This window comes from Saccopteryx bilineata, chromosome 3, assembly GCF_036850765.1.
Source record: "Saccopteryx bilineata isolate mSacBil1 chromosome 3, mSacBil1_pri_phased_curated, whole genome shotgun sequence".
NCBI lineage: Eukaryota > Metazoa > Chordata > Mammalia > Chiroptera > Emballonuridae > Saccopteryx > Saccopteryx bilineata.
The window spans coordinates 312,762,160-312,780,618 of NC_089492.1; the positions used below are offsets into that span (position 1 = coordinate 312,762,160).

Genomic DNA, 18,459 nt, shown 5'->3' on the forward strand with positions numbered 1-18,459 from the left:
CAAAGCCCATTCACATGTTACCTGGTTCCACAACCAGGAGAATCTTTCTGATTTTTTCTAGACTCAAAGGCCCCACTAGCCTGAGCCACCTCCTTTTCCCCATCTGCATGCCTCCATCTTAGCTGCTTCTCTCTGCAACCAAGTAGCCTCTCTCCAAAATGGCCTCCTAGCTCCTCCTTTTAAAACTTTTTGGCGGGAAAGCCCTCCTGCACACATTAGCATAGCCAAGCCCCTACCCAAACATGAAGGTAATTAACTATATCACCTGGGCAACAGCCACTTTAGTGGGCAGCGCCATTTTTAACAATAAAAGTGAGCAAAACCAGAAAATACAGATTTTACAAACTTATTTGCCCAAAAATTGGGCAGAGAGAATACAAGCAATGTGGCATCCAGTAGACTTACTCATATGAGACCCTGAGCATCCTCTGCAGTGGGAGCAACTGGGAGCACGGTGACGACCAGGCAGCCCTGGTCCCCTTTCCCATGGAGCTCTCGGTCCAGTAGTGTCTCTCTGCCAGACTCATCCCAGGATGACAATCAGAATGGGTAGCTCAGGGAGAGGAGATGTAGAGTCAGCTCATTGGGGACTGTTTATATGGGCTTTTAGATCTCTACTGTTTGGGAGCCTGCCAGGATGACACTCAGATGCCGCTGAATGTGAAATAATGCTTATCTGTGATCCTGGAAGCAGCAGTGGGACAGCCCTGAGGGCAATGGTTCAGGTTCATTCTTGTATGAAACAGGTATGAAGTGGAAAAATTGACTTTGGCTCTTTGTTTTTAGTTTTGATTTTTCCTAGGACCTGGGGCCAGAGTTAGGTTCTTGTATGTAGGCGAGGTGGAGTGTTGGACCTTTGTTCTGCAAACAAAGGAGGGAGCACATGGTCAGCTGAGATGTGCGGTGGGCTCAAAGCTGTCAGAGGCAAACATAAAAAATCAAATCTCCCTCTTATAGAGGGAGATGAACAGACCTATTTGTAAATAGCCTAAATGACCGTTTGAAAAAGTGTTAATATTAGTGCTCGCTTCTGCGGCACATGTACTGAAAAAGTATTAATATTAGAACTCATGCCTGTGTGACCCCAAATTCTCACCTCTGTTGAGTCAGGGACTCACAGTGTCCATGGACTCACCCTCAGTGCCCCGAGGGTCAAACCCCGAGACCCTCGCTCTTTTTCAATGTCTCTCCACTTTTTCTACCCAAGTCCTGACTCAGCCACCTACACAGACCAGGATCTAAGCCCATGAGGTTGGGCTGGATTCCTCACTCCTGAGATGCCAACCCCAACTCTGCCCCCAGGGGACCTGTTTATTGCTGGGACTGGTTGGTACCTGGTTCATCATCACTTCTTTTGGTAGATTCACTGGGTTGAGTGCAGAGCTTACCTTTAGTCTCCCCGGGAAACACCTGGAACTGAGGACGTGAGAGCTGAAGCAATTTTTTATTTAGAAGACATGAGAGAGCAGTGAAGTCTGGAAAAACAACGCAAGTTTGTGCTTAGAGCCTTTCCACTCCCATGTTTACTAACTTTCTGTCCATGAGCCAGTAGGAAAATACATACTGCATCATCATATATGCTATATACAGTTCAAAAGCAAGTTGAATTACTCAGAAATGGTTAACATTCTATGCAACGTGTACTATTCTATTTTCAATAAACTCTATTTTAATTTTTAAAGTGTCCATCTTGACTAACTCATTGGTTTTACAACCTGAAAAAGTGTCAGGATTGGCAGTTTGGAAACTACTGCCCTCTCCAGCAGCTATGAGAGAGGGACGGCTCAAGCTCGGGCTAGTTGGCTCAGTGGTAGAGCGTAGGCCCGGCGCGTGAAAGTCCTGGTTTGATTCCTGGCCAGGGCACACAGGAGAAGCACTCATCTGCTTCTCCACCCTTCTCCCTCTCCTTTCTCTCTATCTTTCTCTTCCTCTTCCTCAGCCAACATTTCATTGGAGCAAAGCTGGCCCAGGTGCTGAGGATGGCTCCATGGCCTCTGCGTCAGGCACTAGATTGGCTCCGAGTACAATGGAGCAACGCCCCAGATGGGCAGAGCATCACCCCCTAGTGGGCTTGCTGGGTGGATCCTGGTCGGGCACATGCAGGAGTCTGTCTCTCTGCCTCCCTACTTCTCACTTCAAAAAAATAAAAATATAAAAATTTAAAAAGAGAGGGATGGCTCAGGAGCAGGCAGAAGTGCGTTCTGTCCCCACCCACTAGAGAGAGGCCAGGCAACTAGGGCAAAGGAGATGCATGATTACTTCTTTTTTCAGAAGCCTCCAGCCTGGTCTCCTGCCTCCTGTCACAACCCTCTTGTCCCCTCTCTCACTGGAGACAAAAACTGAACTCTTCCACAGACTCAAGTCTCCCCACTTTCATCTCCTGCTTAGGACCCAACTGTGGCTCCCAGTGCACCCAGGTAAAGTCCAGAATCCTCAATAAGGCTGACAAGCCTCATCCTGCCCTCCAAGGGCTGAAACCCACCAAAATAGTGGCAGTTATTTCTCATTTTTAAAATGACAGCTCAGATATCCCCTCCTCCAGGAAGCCACCTTTGATGCCCTTGGTCCTCCTTCCCAGCCTTACTCTCTCTGGGTCATTATTGTCAGGGGTGGTTTGTGTCCCCCACTGGATGTGAGAACCAGAAGGACAGAGCCTGGGACCAAGTCACCACTGGAGCCCCACATCAACTAGCACAGGGCTGATGCAAGAACAGGTGTTCACAAATACTGAATTACTTACTTAATTAATTAGTAAATTAGATAAATGAATCAGGCGTCCCCAAACTACGGCCCGCGGGCCACATGCGGCCCCCTGAGGCCATTTATCCGGCCCTCTGCCGCACTTCCGAAAGGGGCACCTCTTTCATTGGTGGTCAGTGAGAAGAGCACTGTATGTGGTGGCCCTCCAACGGTCTGAGGGACAGTGAACTGGCCCCCTGTGTAAAAAGTTTGGGGACCCCTGGATGAATGAGTAAAAGCCCTGTGCTCAGGCCATATCTAACTCAACATGTCTGTCCTGACACACTGACTTCCTGAGAATTGGTGCCTGGAGTTCACACCTCTCCCTGGCAGCCTCCCTGTCCTGCCTGTAACACAGTTGTTCAGCTGGACCCTGGGTCTCACACGCTGGGAAGGCCTAAGTGTCTCCCTGTGCAGAAGAACCTCCCTCGCTGTCTCCTCTCCTGGCTCCCCCATCCCACACACACAGAACCAAACCCAGACTGGAAACCCAGGTGCCACCACCAGGCCCCGCCCAGAGTGAGCCAGGTAAGCTAGGGCTCAGAGCCTTCTTTCTTACTGATTTCACTAATTTCTGGTATTAGTGACATAGCTGCATTTACTAGGAAAAAAAAAACCTGATATTGCATCATTGTGCAGCTTGCACACAGTTTAGAAAGAAAGTGAAAAGAAAAATAGGCAATAAATGCACTATCGGCCACCCTCAGGGGTGCGGCTCCTTCATCTTCTGATCATGGGGCTTCACTCAGAGGAAAGACGTCCCTTCCACAGCCAGCAATTCACGCACAAAGAAGATCATGCCCTATGCAGGAGACAGTGGAAAGCTCTCACTGGTCCTGGTGTCATAGCGCTGTGAGGGTCATGGTCTACTGGAGAGTCTTTGGACTTTCTGTCCAGAATCTCAGTGAAACAAACATGATAATGACATGGGTCACATCTATCAGTCTATAGTCATCATTTGCTGGGCACAACCTCTCCAGTTCTCTTCCTCATATTCTCCTCTCCTCTTCCTGCCCTGCCCCTTCCCTCCACTCCTCTCTTTTTCCCTCTCCATGAACTAAGTGAAAAGTGACTTTTGGTGGGCAGCCTCAGCATGAATCTCAGTACTTGCAATGTGACCGAGATGTACAAGCTGTGTGTCCTTGACGAAATGATGGGGGGAGGAAAGATAACCCCAAACCCAGATATCAACGCTGTGTCCTTTCAACATGAGCTTCTTCTGTCTTGGTTTTGTTTCAGGAGTGACACCAAAAGGCTCGCAAATTCCTCATTTTGCCCACTTATTCTAATTAGAATTTCCAAAACTATAAATAAAAGGGCACTGACTATCACAGTCTCCTTCACCTGAATAACATCAGCTGTGGTTCTGTGAGCAGTGACTACTCCCTCAGGAGAGTTTAGAATTTACAAAAAACACGGGGAAAGTAGAAGACTGTGGGGTCACGTGGATGAGGAGGCATCATGTTTATTTCAGTTTGGGAAAGTGGGCTGGCTACAAGGGATCCGCTTCTTTTTGTTAAACAGCTTGCTAAGGGGCAAGAAGGTGTTAACGGCTTATGTACATATTGAGTGCTAGTTTGTTCATTGCTCTCTGGTTGTTTTGTAGTTTGGTTCTGTCTTTTTCTTCTCCTGCTCTCCTTTCTTCTGGTTTGATGGTTTTTTCAGTGTTATGCTTAGATTTCATTCTCATTATCTTTTTTTTTTTTTTTTTTTTTTTTTTTTTTTTTGTATTTTTCTGAAGTTGGAAACGGGGAGGCAGTCAGACAGACTCCCACATGTGCCCGACCGGGATCCACCAGGCACACCCACCAGGGGGCGACGCTCTGCCCATCTAGGGTGTTGCTCTGTTGCAACCAGAGCCATTCTAGCTCCTGAGGCAGAGCCCACAGAGCTATCCTCAGTGCCCGAGACAACCCTACTCCAATGGAGCCTTGGCTGTGGGAGGGGAAGAGAGAGACAGAGAGGAAGGAGAGGGGGAAGGGTGTAGAAGCAGATGGGTGCTTCTCCTGTGTGCCCTGGCCAGGAATTGAACCCGGCACTCCTGCACGCCAGGCTGACGCTCTACCACTGAGCCAACCGGCCAGGGTCATTACCTTTTGTGTATCTGCTATAGGCTTGTGTTTTGTAGTTATCATGAGGCTCACATATCTCAGCCTATATGGATACCGGTCTATTTTAAGTAGATAGTAAATTAAGTTTGAACACATTCAACAGCTACATTTTTACTCCTCCTATACTCCCAAGTGTTTATGTTTTCGATGTTTCATGTTTTAGTGTATAAGTATATTTAGTTTTTCTAAATTTTTATTTATTCATTTTAGCAAGATAGGATGGAAAGGAGAGAGAGACAGGAATGTCAATCTGTTCCAAATGCCCTGACCTAGGATTGAACCAGCAACCTCTGTGCTTCAGAATGGTGCTCTAACCAACCAAGCTATCGGGCCATAGCTGAGGTTGCCTATTTCTTAACTAAATGTTGTGTGTTGGAGAGGAGGTGAGTTTTAGACCCCTCTACGTCACCATCTTTTTTCTCTTTAAAAAAATAGCATTTGGACTGTTGATTGTGCTGTGTGTCCATCACTCTAAGTCAAATCATTTTCTATTGCCATATATTTGTCTGTCTTTTTTCAAAAAAAAAATTTCCATTGATTTAAGAGGAGGTAGAAAGGAGACAGAGAAAGAGAGAGAGACAGAAAGAGATCCACAAGAGAGAAAAAGAGCATCAACTTGTTGTCCCACTTAGTTCTACTTAGTTGTGCACTTCGTGGTTGTTTCTTATATGTGTGCTGACCAGAAAGGGAATGGATAACCGTGTGCACTGAGGATGCTTTATCCACGGAGCCAGGACGCCAGGGCCTACGCCACCACTTTAAAGTGCTGGGATGGCACTTTCTCTTGAGTATCTTCATTTCAGAGTGTGATTCTGATTCCCATCTGCTTGTGCAGAGTGGAGGCTGCTCTGGTTCAACTAAATCTGAAACCTCTGATCTACCTGATCCCTGAACCAACTTGTTCCCTTCTCACTAATAACCAAAACCCACAACTGCACCTGAGTCCCATGTCTTCCCTGATGCCAAAGCCACAAGGAGATGTGAGAAGTGCTCAGCAGGAGGCACCCAGGGACCATCAGGAGGTAATGGGGTGACTCCCTACAGTCTCTGGGTACAGGACTGTTTTGGGGGTGACATTTCAGCTGAAAGCTGGAGCATGAGCACAAGCATGTGAAGAGTGTAGGGAGACCAACAAGAGCCATCAAGCATGAGCTGTGGAACGTCTGGATGTGGAGGGTGGCACAGCGGCTGAAGTTGAGAAGGAGAAACAGGGGAGGGAGTGGGGAGGCCTGCAGCTGTGGGACAGGGGTGGAGTCATGGGGACATTTGAGGTTGTAATAAGGAGCAGTAACAAGCTGAAGGCGATGGGGAGGCATAAAAGGTGTACAGGACACTTCGCATCCCCTACTCCCTCTAGGGTTCCCTATCTCCAGAGGCGGGGCAGCTTCAGACTGCCTCTCCCAATGGCCTGGCAGCTGGAATACATTTCAAGCTGTGGACACACACCAAAGGAGCCACCACCAGCTGTTTCCTCAGCAGCAGCAATGAGCCCAGGCAATAGCTTTCAGTTGCCAAAGGCTGTTGAGGTTGCAGAAGCGATATCCAGACCTCTGATTTATGTCATCAGTATTGTTCTGGGGATCACAGCTTACAGCCTACTCCTCCTTCCCTGCCTATGGCAAGTATGCTCTTAATTCATTATTCTACTAAAGGATCAAAACCAGGCTGAGCTAAGGCCAGACCATCCATTCTTCCATTCATTCTTTGGACACTAGGAGTCCTTTTGCAGGAGGAGGGGTCAGTTACTAGAATCCTGGTGATGTCATTCGAGCAAAGGAGTGGCACAGCTTCCTCATCAACCAGAAGAGGGGGACTTTCTGTCTTTGGGGAGCTCCAGCCCCACCTCCTGCATACCTGACATTCTTTCTCTACACCTGAAATAACCACATTCCTGCCTGTGCCATGGGAACGGAACTCCCTGAAGCCAGAGGAAATAGCACACAGATGCTGACAGGAGGGATATTCATTCAGATCCTGGATCAAAGCGGATTCCAGGAGGGAAGCAGCAGAAAGCAGGAAGTGCCAGATTCCTCCTGGTTTCACATCCAGGACCCCAGCTCTGTCAGTCTCAACCAGGAGCCCGGAACACCCACCTGGGTTTCGTCCAGAGGTGTCTGTGAGCAGAGCCTGCTGTCCTTCACACAGGGGCTGGGCCAGGGGAGCTTGGAGGCTCCTGGACTGGGATTCAGGAGCTCTGGGTCCTGTTCCAGCCTGTGTCACTGACAGTAGGACCGTGGCTGGGTGTCTTCCATCCAGGGAGCAGGATGAGAGAATACATGAAATAGCTGTGTGAGGTCAGGACCTTCCACTTACCTACAGGAGAGCCAGGAATGTTTCTAGCCATTTAGAGAGGCAGAGTCTCAACACCTAATGACAGCTCCAAACAAGACAGGACCACCCTGCTTCACAGATGTCAGTTCTCATGCTAAAGACAGAGCTGTCCCCAGACTGTAAGGTCCCATAATGGCCACAATTGGAAAGGGGTCTCTGAGGGAGCTGTTGATGGGAGAGGACAGGATGTGCAGTTTTCTCTGGACCCTTGAGTAAGGGCCGAGACAGGATGCAAATCCCAGACTGTCTGACCCGGAGCCTCAGTGCTGTGGAGTTGGTGGCTCTCAGTGTCCACAGATCTAAGGACCAGCTGTATTTTCATCAACACAACCTCCCAGACCCCTGCCCTGTCCTGATCTTCCTCCCCTCTCCTGCCTTTGAGTGACTCAGCAGTGTGACCCCGAGTGTGTGCCGGGCTGTTTCTAATCAGACACAACCCAAACAGTTCCCTGGAGAATGTGCTTTTGTCCTCACCCTGCTGGCAGCCAGATTTTGGCAGAGACAGTCAGGCCTGGGGCCCAGACTGCCGGGAGCCATCCCAGGAAACATGAGCCTCACTGCGTGTAAGGCCAGGAGCCGTCATCGTGGCCATTCACATGCAGGTTCCCATTGGATTCGGGCAGACGATAAAGAAATGGCGGAGTCAGAGGATGGGGGGCCATCCTATTTATTGGTGTCTCACCAAGACAGGCAAACCACAAAAGAAGACAAGGGAAAAGCAGAAAACCAGCTCTTCCCATGAAGGGCAAGGGATCAGGGGAGCCCCTGCAATTGTGATAGCAGGAACTGTGTGTCTGAGCTCCTGGTCTGTCCCACTTTATAGTGTAGAAAACCAAAATCCCTTAATCCAATATACAAACAAGGAAGTCTCCGATACAAAGTCACTTATCCAAGGCATAATTGGATTTCTCATGATAGTGCACCACCCAGATCATACAATCAGTCAAGGGTGTGGGGAAAAGCTTAGTCCCAAAACCAAACCTCAGGCTACAACAACCTGGCCTGCTTATAGCCTGTCCCCCACACCCATTATAAGTCACAAGCGAGCAAACATATATATCATGTTTACAAACTTATTTGACCAACACTGCGTCCTCATCCTGATTTCTGTCTGAAGTGGGTGCACTTTATGGAGGAACTTCTGTCTGGGCCTGGGCTCCAGATAAAGGGGGATCTGGGAGAATGAGTGTTAGACGTTCCCTTGGGGAAACAGACATGGAAGACAAAAAATTCCAAATGCAGAAGGGAAGAGGTGAGGAGCATGTCTGACTACAAGAGTGACAGGCCACCCTTCTGGGCCCTCAAGAGAATCTTTTCCCTGCTAGGATGTGGCTGGGTGTCCCTGAGAGATGAATTCCTGCAGAGCTGGGAGAGGGTGTCAGAGACTGGCTGTGGGCTGGCAGGGTTGTTGTAGTCTAAGGCTTAGTTGTTGTTGTTTTTTCTTCTGTATTTCCCCGAAGCTGGAAAAGGGGAGGCAGCCAGACAGACCCCCACACGCACCTGACCAGGGTCCACCTGGCATGCCCACCAGGAGGCAATGCTCTGCCCATCCAGGGCATTGCTCTACTGCAACCAGAGCCATTCCAGCACCTGAGACAGAGGCCACAGAGCCATCCCCAGCGCCCAGGCCAACTTCACTCCAATGGAGCCCCGGAGGCTGCGGGAGGGGAAGAGAGAGACAGGGAGGAAGGAGAGGGGGAGGGGTGGAGAAGCAGATGGGCACCTCTCCTGTGTGCCCTGGCCAGGAATCAAACCCAGGAATCCCACACGCCAGGCTGACGCTCCACCACTGACCCAACCGGCCAGGGACTCTAAGGCTTAGTTTTAAGATTAAGCCTTTCCCACCCTTTTAATCCTAAAATCTCAACACTAAGCTTTTCTCCACACCCTTGACTGTTGCATGATGTAGGGTGGTGCACTCTTATGAGGAATCCAATTTATGCTTCAGATGAGTGGCTTTGTATCAGAGACTTCCCTATTTGTATATTGGATTAAAGGCTTTAATTGTCTATGCTATATAATAAAGCAAAGACGGGGGGGGGGGGCTCACTATCTCTGATAATGCCATCAGCATTGAAGAGGCCTCCGATCTCATCCTCTTTTCTCGGTAAGTCTATTTTCTTAATTCCTGGCTGCCCTGGTTTGCCGCAGGAGGGCTTCCCAGGCCTCACTGCACTGCCCGGGTGACCTGAACTCCCTCAACTGACCTCTGAGTGTCCCTCAGGAGAGCTATCCCTTTACCTTCTATCTTCACATCCTGACCCAAATGTGGTTCTCCCATTTCAGGGGAAATCTCACATCCGTCTCCCTCTGAACACGCATGCTAAGGACCACAGCCCTGGAGAGTCTGCTGAGGGTGGTGGGATTTCTCTCACAGAACTTTTCAGACAACAAATGCTGATGATGGCATTGACCTCAACAATCAAATGAAGATTTATTCACCTTCTCTCTCTCTCTCTCTCCCCCTTCCTCCTTCCCTTTTTCCCTACTGTCCTCCTTGTCATTGGCCCCATGAAAATGGTGACTTTTGGATGGCCTACTCCTGCCTCCCTCTCCTGTGTCTGACACAAGCCTGGGCCATATTAGGTGCTAAGCGGACATGTGTTCCTGAAGAAATGACCACCAATGAGGAGACAGAGGGGGGACTGGGGGAGAACACCCTGGGGGAGTGTGAGTCCCAGGGCCCCCCAGGCCTTTCCCAATGGTCTGCTTCACGAGCTGCCCCAGCATCCTCCCCACATATCTTCCCTTTCTCCAACTTGTTCATCCTAGGATTTCCAAGTGTGTGGAAACCAGCCCCCTTCACCCAGATACCATGAGCTGTGCCTTAGTGAGCAATCCTGGTCTGGGGCTGTGAGGTCAGGGATCTGACGACACCCCCACCCCAGAAAAATGTGAGAGGTTTGCAATGTACAAAGAACGTGGGGAATCAGGAGACTCATACAGTTCGGTGGAAAAGGTGTCTGGTGGATTCACTCTGGAAGAGTCACAGTGGCTCTGAGGCAACACATGTGTCATCCTGCCTACTGATGAGGCCATGGGTCTGGGCATGAGTGAGAGAAATTTGGGGAGGGGGGCATTTATTTTTTCCTGGCTCTCAAAAAGTTCTACCGTGCCAGAGAAAATGTCAGGATCCTCCTGTCAGAGGGCCCAGCATGTCCCTGCAGGTCTGCTCAGAAAGCAGGAGATCCATGACGTCACCTCAACAGATAAAAGCACCTGCAGGAACTGCAGACCTTCCTCTGATTCCGCTGCAGCCAAGCCAGAGCCATGACTCCTCGATGCTACGTCCTCGGTAAGGAGGCCCCAACCCCTAGTCCCTCGGAGCCCATCTCCAATCTCAGCCACCTCCCCATCCCGACCTCAGCCAAATCCCCCTCCTTGGGGCCCGTCTGTAGCTAACCTCACCCCCAACATCATCCCATCCACTTCTCTGGTTCAGTCCTGAAACTTAAGCCCAATGGCACGCATATCTCACTTTCACACTCCAAACCCAAACTTCTCATCTTTTTTATTTTTAATATTTTTTTTGTATTTTTCTGAAGCTGGAAACGGCGAGAGACAGTCAGACAGACTCCCGCATGCGCCCGACCGGGATCCACCCGGCACGCCCACCAGGGGCGATGCTCTGCCCACCAGGGGGCGATGCTCTGCCCCTCCGGGGGCGTCACTTTGCCGCGACCAGAGCCACTCTAGCGCCTGGGGCAGAGGCCAAGGAGCCATCCCCAGCGCCCGGGCCATTATTGCTCCAATGGAGCCTTGGCTGAGGGAGAGGAAGAGAGAGACAGAGAAGAAGGAGGGGGTGGGGGGTGGAGAAGCAGATGGGCGCTTCTCCTATGTGCCCTGGCCGGGACCCCGCACGCCAGGCCGATGCTCTACCGCTGAGCCAACCGGCCAGGGCCCAAACTTCTCATCTTTAATGCAGGTCATCTAAGTAACACCCCTGTCAGCTCGGCTCACTTGAGAGTCAGACTCCACCTGAGCCTTCTGCTCTGAATTCCTGCTCAGGAATCACCCATATTCCCCAGACCCCTAAGCCCATTTCTCCCGAGTCCCACCAATAACCCTCATCTCCCGCAGTCTTTAAGCTCAAGACACTTGAACACAGGTGACTAGGTCCCACCCTGCACTGCTCTAAGCTCTCCTGACCTTCAGTCAGGACAGAGACCTTCTCCCTCCTGTCCCTGCCCCAGGCTGGGCTCTCTGAGGAGGACCCAGGCTGTCCCTTCACCACGCCTCATCCATCTGCTCTCCCACAGGTGTCTCGGCCGCTCTCAGCATTGTCACCCTCCTCTACTCACACGGAGCTCCAGGTGAGCCCAGGAGGGACAGGGACCCAGGTTAGACACTGCCTGCCCTGCCATCTCAGTCACACCAGCTCTGTTTTCTCCAGTGACTCCCACGGGTGCTCACCTGCTGCTGTGCCAGTCACACATGAGTTGTGGGGACAAGTTCTATGACCCCAAGCAACACTGTTGCTATGACGATGCCGTGGTGCCCTTGAGCAGGACCCGAAAGTGTGGAAACTGCACCTTCAGGGTCTGCTTTGAGCAGTGCTGTCCCTGGTCATTCAGACGCGAGCAGACCTTCGTGGTAAAAGTGAAAGGCCACAAGTGTTCCTTGGCCCCATCCTTGGATGACAGGTTCTGTGCCAGGTAAGGTCCTGTCCCCTCACAGGAGCAGGACATGTAGGGGACCGGGGTCTGTCCATGATGCAACCTCCCTGCCCTGTTCTTGGTGTCCCCCTGTCCCTGTCTCTGCCCACCAGCTCTATTCAATCTACCTCTAACTTGTTCTGTCTTTGGTCTCTTTTTATCTTTATTTTTCTCACCCTCTTTGCGCTCCTTCTTGTATCTCTCTTTTCCACTTTACTTTTCAAGTTCCATCCATCCCTGCATTTCTGGCCCTCCCTTTCTGCAGTGTCATCTGACAGAAGACAGGGGGACCAGATGACTGCTTTGTTCTACTTCCTGAATGGGCCTGAAGACAGGAACCTGGTGTGGACATAGATCTGGGGAGTCACGTTAATGTTTGCTGACAAGAGACACTTGGGGCCCTGGCCGGTTGGCTCAGTGGTAGAGCATCGGCCTGACGTGCAGGAGTCCCGGGTTCGATTCCCGGCCAGGGCACACAGGAGAAGCGCCCATCTGCTTCTCCACCCCTCCCCCTCTCCTTCCTCTCTGTCTCTCTCTTCCCTTCCCGCAGCCAAGGCTCCATTGGAGCAAAGTTGGCCCGGACTCTGGGGTTGGCTCTATGGACTCTGCCTCAGGTGCTAGAATGGCTCTAGTTGCAACAGAGCGACGCCCTGGATGGGCAGAGCATCGCCCTTGGTGGGCATGCCGGGTGGATCTCGGTCAGGCGCATGCAGGAGTCTGTCTGACTGCCTCCCCGTTTCCAACTTCAAAAAAAAAAAAAGAGAGAGAGACACTTGGGTGGAGGTAGGGGAGTAAAAAGAGAGAAATATATAGTGATGGAAAATGATTTTCCTTTGGTTGGTGGGCACACAACACAATCAACAGTTCATAAAGCTATAGAGATGTTTACCTGGAACTTATGTACTCTTATTAATCAACGTCACCGCATAAAACTTAATTTTATAAATAAATTGTTTACAGAAGCCAGACACTCAGATTCAATCTGCTCTTCTTATTCTTTCTCCTTTAAATCTGTCTTGAATTGATGACTGATCCCCTTTTAATGATTTTGGACAATTATAAGAGATTAGTTTGTTGTTGAAGGTCCCGAGGGCTCTGATCTCTAGAGTCACTAGAATTTCCAGACACTGTGGACCCTTCTCTGAGAGAGTTCATTACCTTAGGTCCCTTTTCTCCATCTGGTGCAAAACAGAAAACACTTTATAAATATTCCAAATTTTACATATTTTATCATGGCTCATTAATGGTTGCAGATGGTCATAAATTGTGGGCATCGGATCCTTTTCTCTGTCTTCCATGGTTCTCAAGTATGTCAACTTTTGCCCGCCCTATCTGAACAATGGTCATGATATTCACCATGATCTGCTGCTATCACTTAATACAAATTCCATCCCAATAACTGGGCTCCAGTTCTTGTTTCAACCTCACCTGGTCGTGGGATAGTGAAACGACAAGACCCACAAGGAGAGAGGGAGGTTTGGCCCTGGATAGGAGTCTCCTCGCCCCTCCTGTCTCTCCCCTGTGGAAGAAGGTTGTGGCCAGGGCGCCCCCTGGCGGGAAACGAGCACAGGATGGGAAGGAGACCGAGTGGGGAGCAACAAGGAGTCCCCAGGGCGAGGGTTGGAAAATTTGCCTCTCCTGCCACTCAAACCGAGGGCTGGACTCTCCACTTGTCCCCATCAGCAGGTAAGTTGTGGGGTGGGAGGCTGGGACTCTCACATAGGGAGAATTTACCTGCTTCCGAATATATTGCTTGGAATAAACTAAGAGATGTCATCATTTCTGATTGTCCACTTTCACCCCTAACTGGCGTAGAAACTCCTTCCCGAGGACCTGTACTCTCCCAACTATAATACACAGGAGGGAATCTCGGTCACAGGCATCGAACTCTGGGATGCCCGAGGCTGAACTTCCCGATGGAGGGACCCGGGATCAGGGAGGAGGGCATCCAGGTCCCAGGGACCCGGGTCGGCCTGCGGGTAGGGTCTTAATTCGGCCTGCACGAGGCACATCCAGGACCCTGCACAGAGGTTGCAATGTGTCTCCTGTCTTCCCAGACACTTTTGAAACTGTGAAAGAAGTTAAAACGACTTTCCATGTATTAATTTTGCTTTTAATCAATCTTATGAAATTAGACCAAAAAGTCAGAAACTTCTGGGTCACTGCAGTGGGGTCTCCCAACACGAGCTCAGATACACATGCCCCTCCCCCCTATTCTATTCCACTCCTTTGGGAAGTGCTGGTGTCACACGTGTGGCTCAGATTGAGGGGCCTCAACTGAAATAACCTTTGATGGACGATTCAACCATCCCCTGTTGTTAGGTCCCCCAGACACCACCCCTGACTGCAGGGGGCGCTGAAGAGTCAATCCCTGCCCTGAGGAGGAGGGCCAGAGTGCAGAGATTGTCCACTCTGTCCTGCTCTACTTTGTGTTACTAAGTCCACACTTGTCACCTTCCACTGTCATTTTTTAAAAATTTTTATTGATTTTAATTTATTGTATTTACATGGATTCAAGTGTCCCACCAAATATATTTCCCCCCCATCCCCATGTTCCTCTCGACAACCCCCCTTACCCCCTCCCTCCAATGCCTTCCCCTCTTCCCTCCAGGATTTGCTGTCCTGCTCTCTATAATGCTGTGTGTGTTATGTATATATAATTTCACCAATCTCTTTCCCTTCTTTGATCCCATCCTCTCATCCCTTTTCCCTTTGTCCGCTTTCCCTCTGGTCCCTTTGATCCCACCTCTGCCTCTGTTCCGTTGCTCAGTTCACATTGTTCATTGGATTCCTCAAATAGTGAGGTCATATGATATTTTTCTTTCTCTGCCTGACTTCACTTAGTATAATAGTTTCCAGGTCCACCCATGTTGTCGCAAAAGGTAAGATTTTCTTCTTTTTCACGCCACATAGTATTCCATTGTGTATATGTACCATGGCTTTTTAATCCACTCGTCCACTGACGGACACTTGGGCCATTTCCAGAACTTGGCTATTGTAATCAATGCTGCAATAAACATTGGGGTACATTTCTTCTTTTGGATCAGTGATTTGGTATTCTTAGGATATATTCCTAAAAGTGGGATAGCTGGGTCAAAAGGCAGTTCCATTTTTAATGTTTTGAGGAATCTCCATACTGTTTTCCACAGTGGCTGCACCAGTCTGCATTCCTACCAGCAGTGCAGGAGGGTTCTCTTTTCTCCACACCTTCACCAGCATTTATTATGTGTTGCTTTGTTAATGAGAGTCATTCTGACAGTGGTGAGGTGGTATCTCATTGTGGTTTTAATTTGTATTTATCTAATGATTAGTGATGTTGAACACTTTTTCATATGCCTATTGGCCATCTGTATGTCCTCTTTGGAGAAGTATCTATTCATTTCTTTTTCCCATTTTTTGATTGGATTGTTTACCTTCCTAGTGTTGAGTTTTACAAGTTCTTTATAAATTTTGGTTATTAACCCCTTATCAGATGTATTATCGAATATGTTCTTCCATTGTGTAGTTTGTCTTTTTATTTTGTTCATATTGTCTTTAGTGGTGCAAAGCTTCTTAGTTTGATATAGTCCCATTTGTTCATCCTGTTCTTTATTTCACTTTCCTGTGGAGATAAATCAGCAAATATATTGCTGCGAGAGATGTCGGAGAGCTTACTGCTTATGTTATTCCAAGATGACTATGGTTTCACGACTTACATTTAAGTCTTTTATCCATTTTGAGTTTATTTTTGTGAGTGGTGTAAGTTGGTGGTCCAGTTTCATTTTTTTTGCAAGTACCTGTCCAATTTTCCCCACATCATTTGTTAAAGAAACTGTCTTATCTGACTTTGGGTGATGGGTATGAAACATAATTGAAAGACAAGAAAACTTGGACTTGTTATCTTTGAATATATGTATCCTGATTTATTGATGTCGCCCCATTAAAAAAATAAAATTATTAAAAAGAAAGAAACTGTCTTTAATCCTCTGTATGCTCTTACCTCCTTTGTCAAATATCAATTGTCCATGAAGGTGTGTGTTTATTTCTGGGTTCTCTGTTCTGTTCCATTGATGTATATGCCTGTTGTTATGCCAGTAGTAAGTTGTTTTGAGTACAATGGCCTTGTAGTATAACTTGATACCAAGAAGTGTGATACCACCCACTTTATTCTTCTTTTTCAAGATAATTGAGGCTATTTGTGTTCTTTTCAGTTCTATATAAATTTTTGGAATATTTGTTCTATCTCTTTGAAGTATGAGAGAGAAGACTCAAATATATAAAATTAGAAATAAGAGTGGAGAAGTAACAACTGACACAGCCTAAATACAAAGGATTGTAAGAAAATGCTATGAAGAACTGTACGCCAAAAAATTAGACAACCTAGGTGAAATGGACAAATTTCTTGAAACACATAATCTTTCAAAAATCAATCTGAAAGAATCAGAAAACCTAAACAGACCAATTACAACAAATGAGATCAAAACAGTTATCAAAAAACTCCCAAAAAAGATAAGTCTTGGGCCTGATGGCTTCACAAGTGAATTCTACCAAATATTCAAAGAAGAATTAACTCCTATCCTTCTCAAGCTATTTCAAAAAATTCAAGAGGAAGGAAGACTTCCAAACTCCTTTTATGAGGTGAGCATAAACCTCATTCCAAACCCAGGTAAAGACATTACAAAGAAAGAAAACTATAGGCCAATATCCCTGATGAATTTAGATGCTAAAATTATCAACAAAATATTAGCAAACCAGATCCAGCAATACATGAAAAAATCATGATCAAGTGGGATTTATTCTAGAGAAGCAAGGCTGGTACAATATTCTCAAATCAATCAATGTGATTCATCACATAAACAAAAAGAAGGAGAAAAATCACATGATAATATCAATAGATGCAGAAAAAGCATTTGATAAAATCCAGCACCCATTTATGATCAAAACTCTCAGCAAAGTGGGAATATAGGAAACATACCTCAATATGATAAAGGCCATCTACGATATACCCACAACCAACATCATAATCAATGGACAAAAATTAAAAGCAATACCCTTAAGATCAGGAACAAGGCAGGGGTACCCCTTTTCACCACTCTTATTCAACATAGTTCTGGAAGTCCTAGCCACAGCAATCAGACAAGAAGAAGAAATAAAAGGCATCCAAATTGGAAAAGAAGAAGTAAAACTATCATTATTTGCTGATGATATGATACTGTACATAGAAAACCCAAAGTCTCAGTCAAAAAACTACTGGACCTGATAAATAAATTCAGCAAGGTGGCAGGATATAAAATTAATATTCAGAAATCAGAGGCATTTTATACACCAACAATGAACTGTCTGAAAGAAAAATTAAGAAAACAATCCCCTTCACTATTGCAACAAAAAAATTAAGTACCTAGGAGGAAATTTAACCAAGGAGGTTAAAGACTTATATTCGGAAAATTACAAAACATTGATAAAAGAAATCAAGGAAGATACAAACAAGTGGAAGCATATACCATGTTCATGGATAGGAAGAATAAACATCATTAAAATGTCTATATTACCCAAAGCAATTTATAAATTCAATGCAATTTCACAGTCTTATGTATGGAAATAAAGCAAATAAAAAGCAAAGCTCCTCCCTATCAGTCCTTGTCTTCCTCCTCCAAGAATCACTGTCGACAGTGTCTGTGACCTTCCAGAAGGTTCTGTACATGTCTGCAGGGACATGAAGGGAGGGAGCAGGAACTGTGCAGATGCAGTGCCCAGATTGGGCCCGGTTTCTGTATTAATTGTGTGACTCTGGGAGTGATGACTGCCTCAGTGTCTCAGTTTCCTCATTTGTAAAATGATGATAGAAACGAGATCAAATGAATCAATATTTGTAAAATATTTATTTCAAACAGTGCATGGAATATATTAAACGTGTAAGTGCTTGCTGAAAATAAACATTTTCTTCTGATTGACCTTACATGTATAAATAACGTTCATTATTTTGCCATTTGAACATAAAAAGATTTAGAAATATTTCTATGTGAGGTCCCATATGTTTATTTCAAACTTTCCAATGGCAAAAAAATAGTGCAGTGTCTGAATGTATTAAGATTGTTAATCCAATGTCTTTGTTAATTAAATTATTTTGATTAATGCATTTTAAATATATATATTTATAATTTTGTGCAAACATCACCACTGATTTCAAAACGTTTCCATCAGCCCAACAAGAAACCCCATGCCTATTAGCAGTCACTCTAATCACCCTTCCCCAATCCCTTCTCATCCACTGATCTGCTTTCTGTATGAGGGGACTGGCCTATTCTGGACATCTCATATAAATGGAAACATATACTGTGTGGTCATTTGTGTCTTTTATTCTGTGGAAGGTTTTCAAGGTTCATCTGTATTGTAATGTGTCAGTGTCCACCTGCTGCTTAATGACAGTGATATTCCACTGAAGACATGCCGCATTTTGTTTCTTCATTGTGGTGTAAGTGCCTGACATTAAAGTGAGTCAACCAAATCAAAGACATTCATCTCCAAAATCAAATTGCCTGATAAATAACACAGCTACTTTCAAAACAAGTAGATAAGGACCAGGCAGCTTGCACCATGAGGTTTCCCATTTAAAGCCCTGGGTAACCTAAACAACAGACAGCTTG

At 46.9% G+C, this 18,459-nt stretch overlaps 1 protein-coding gene and 1 non-coding gene across 2 annotated transcripts; both read left to right on the forward strand.

The window, feature by feature from the left end:
* Positions 1-10,363: 10,363 nt before the first annotated feature.
* Positions 10,364-12,773, forward strand: LOC136329326 (insulin growth factor-like family member 1). Its single transcript, XM_066265321.1, has 4 exons — positions 10,364-10,476; positions 11,441-11,494; positions 11,575-11,836; positions 12,102-12,773. The coding sequence occupies exons 1-4, from the start codon at positions 10,452-10,454 to the stop codon at positions 12,109-12,111; spliced, it is 351 nt and encodes a 116-aa protein (XP_066121418.1). The 5' UTR covers positions 10,364-10,451; the 3' UTR covers positions 12,112-12,773.
* TRNAV-GAC (transfer RNA valine (anticodon GAC)) lies at positions 12,235-12,310 on the forward strand. The gene has a single exon. It is a non-coding gene; the product is annotated as a tRNA-Val (tRNA).
* Positions 12,774-18,459: the final 5,686 nt, after the last annotated feature.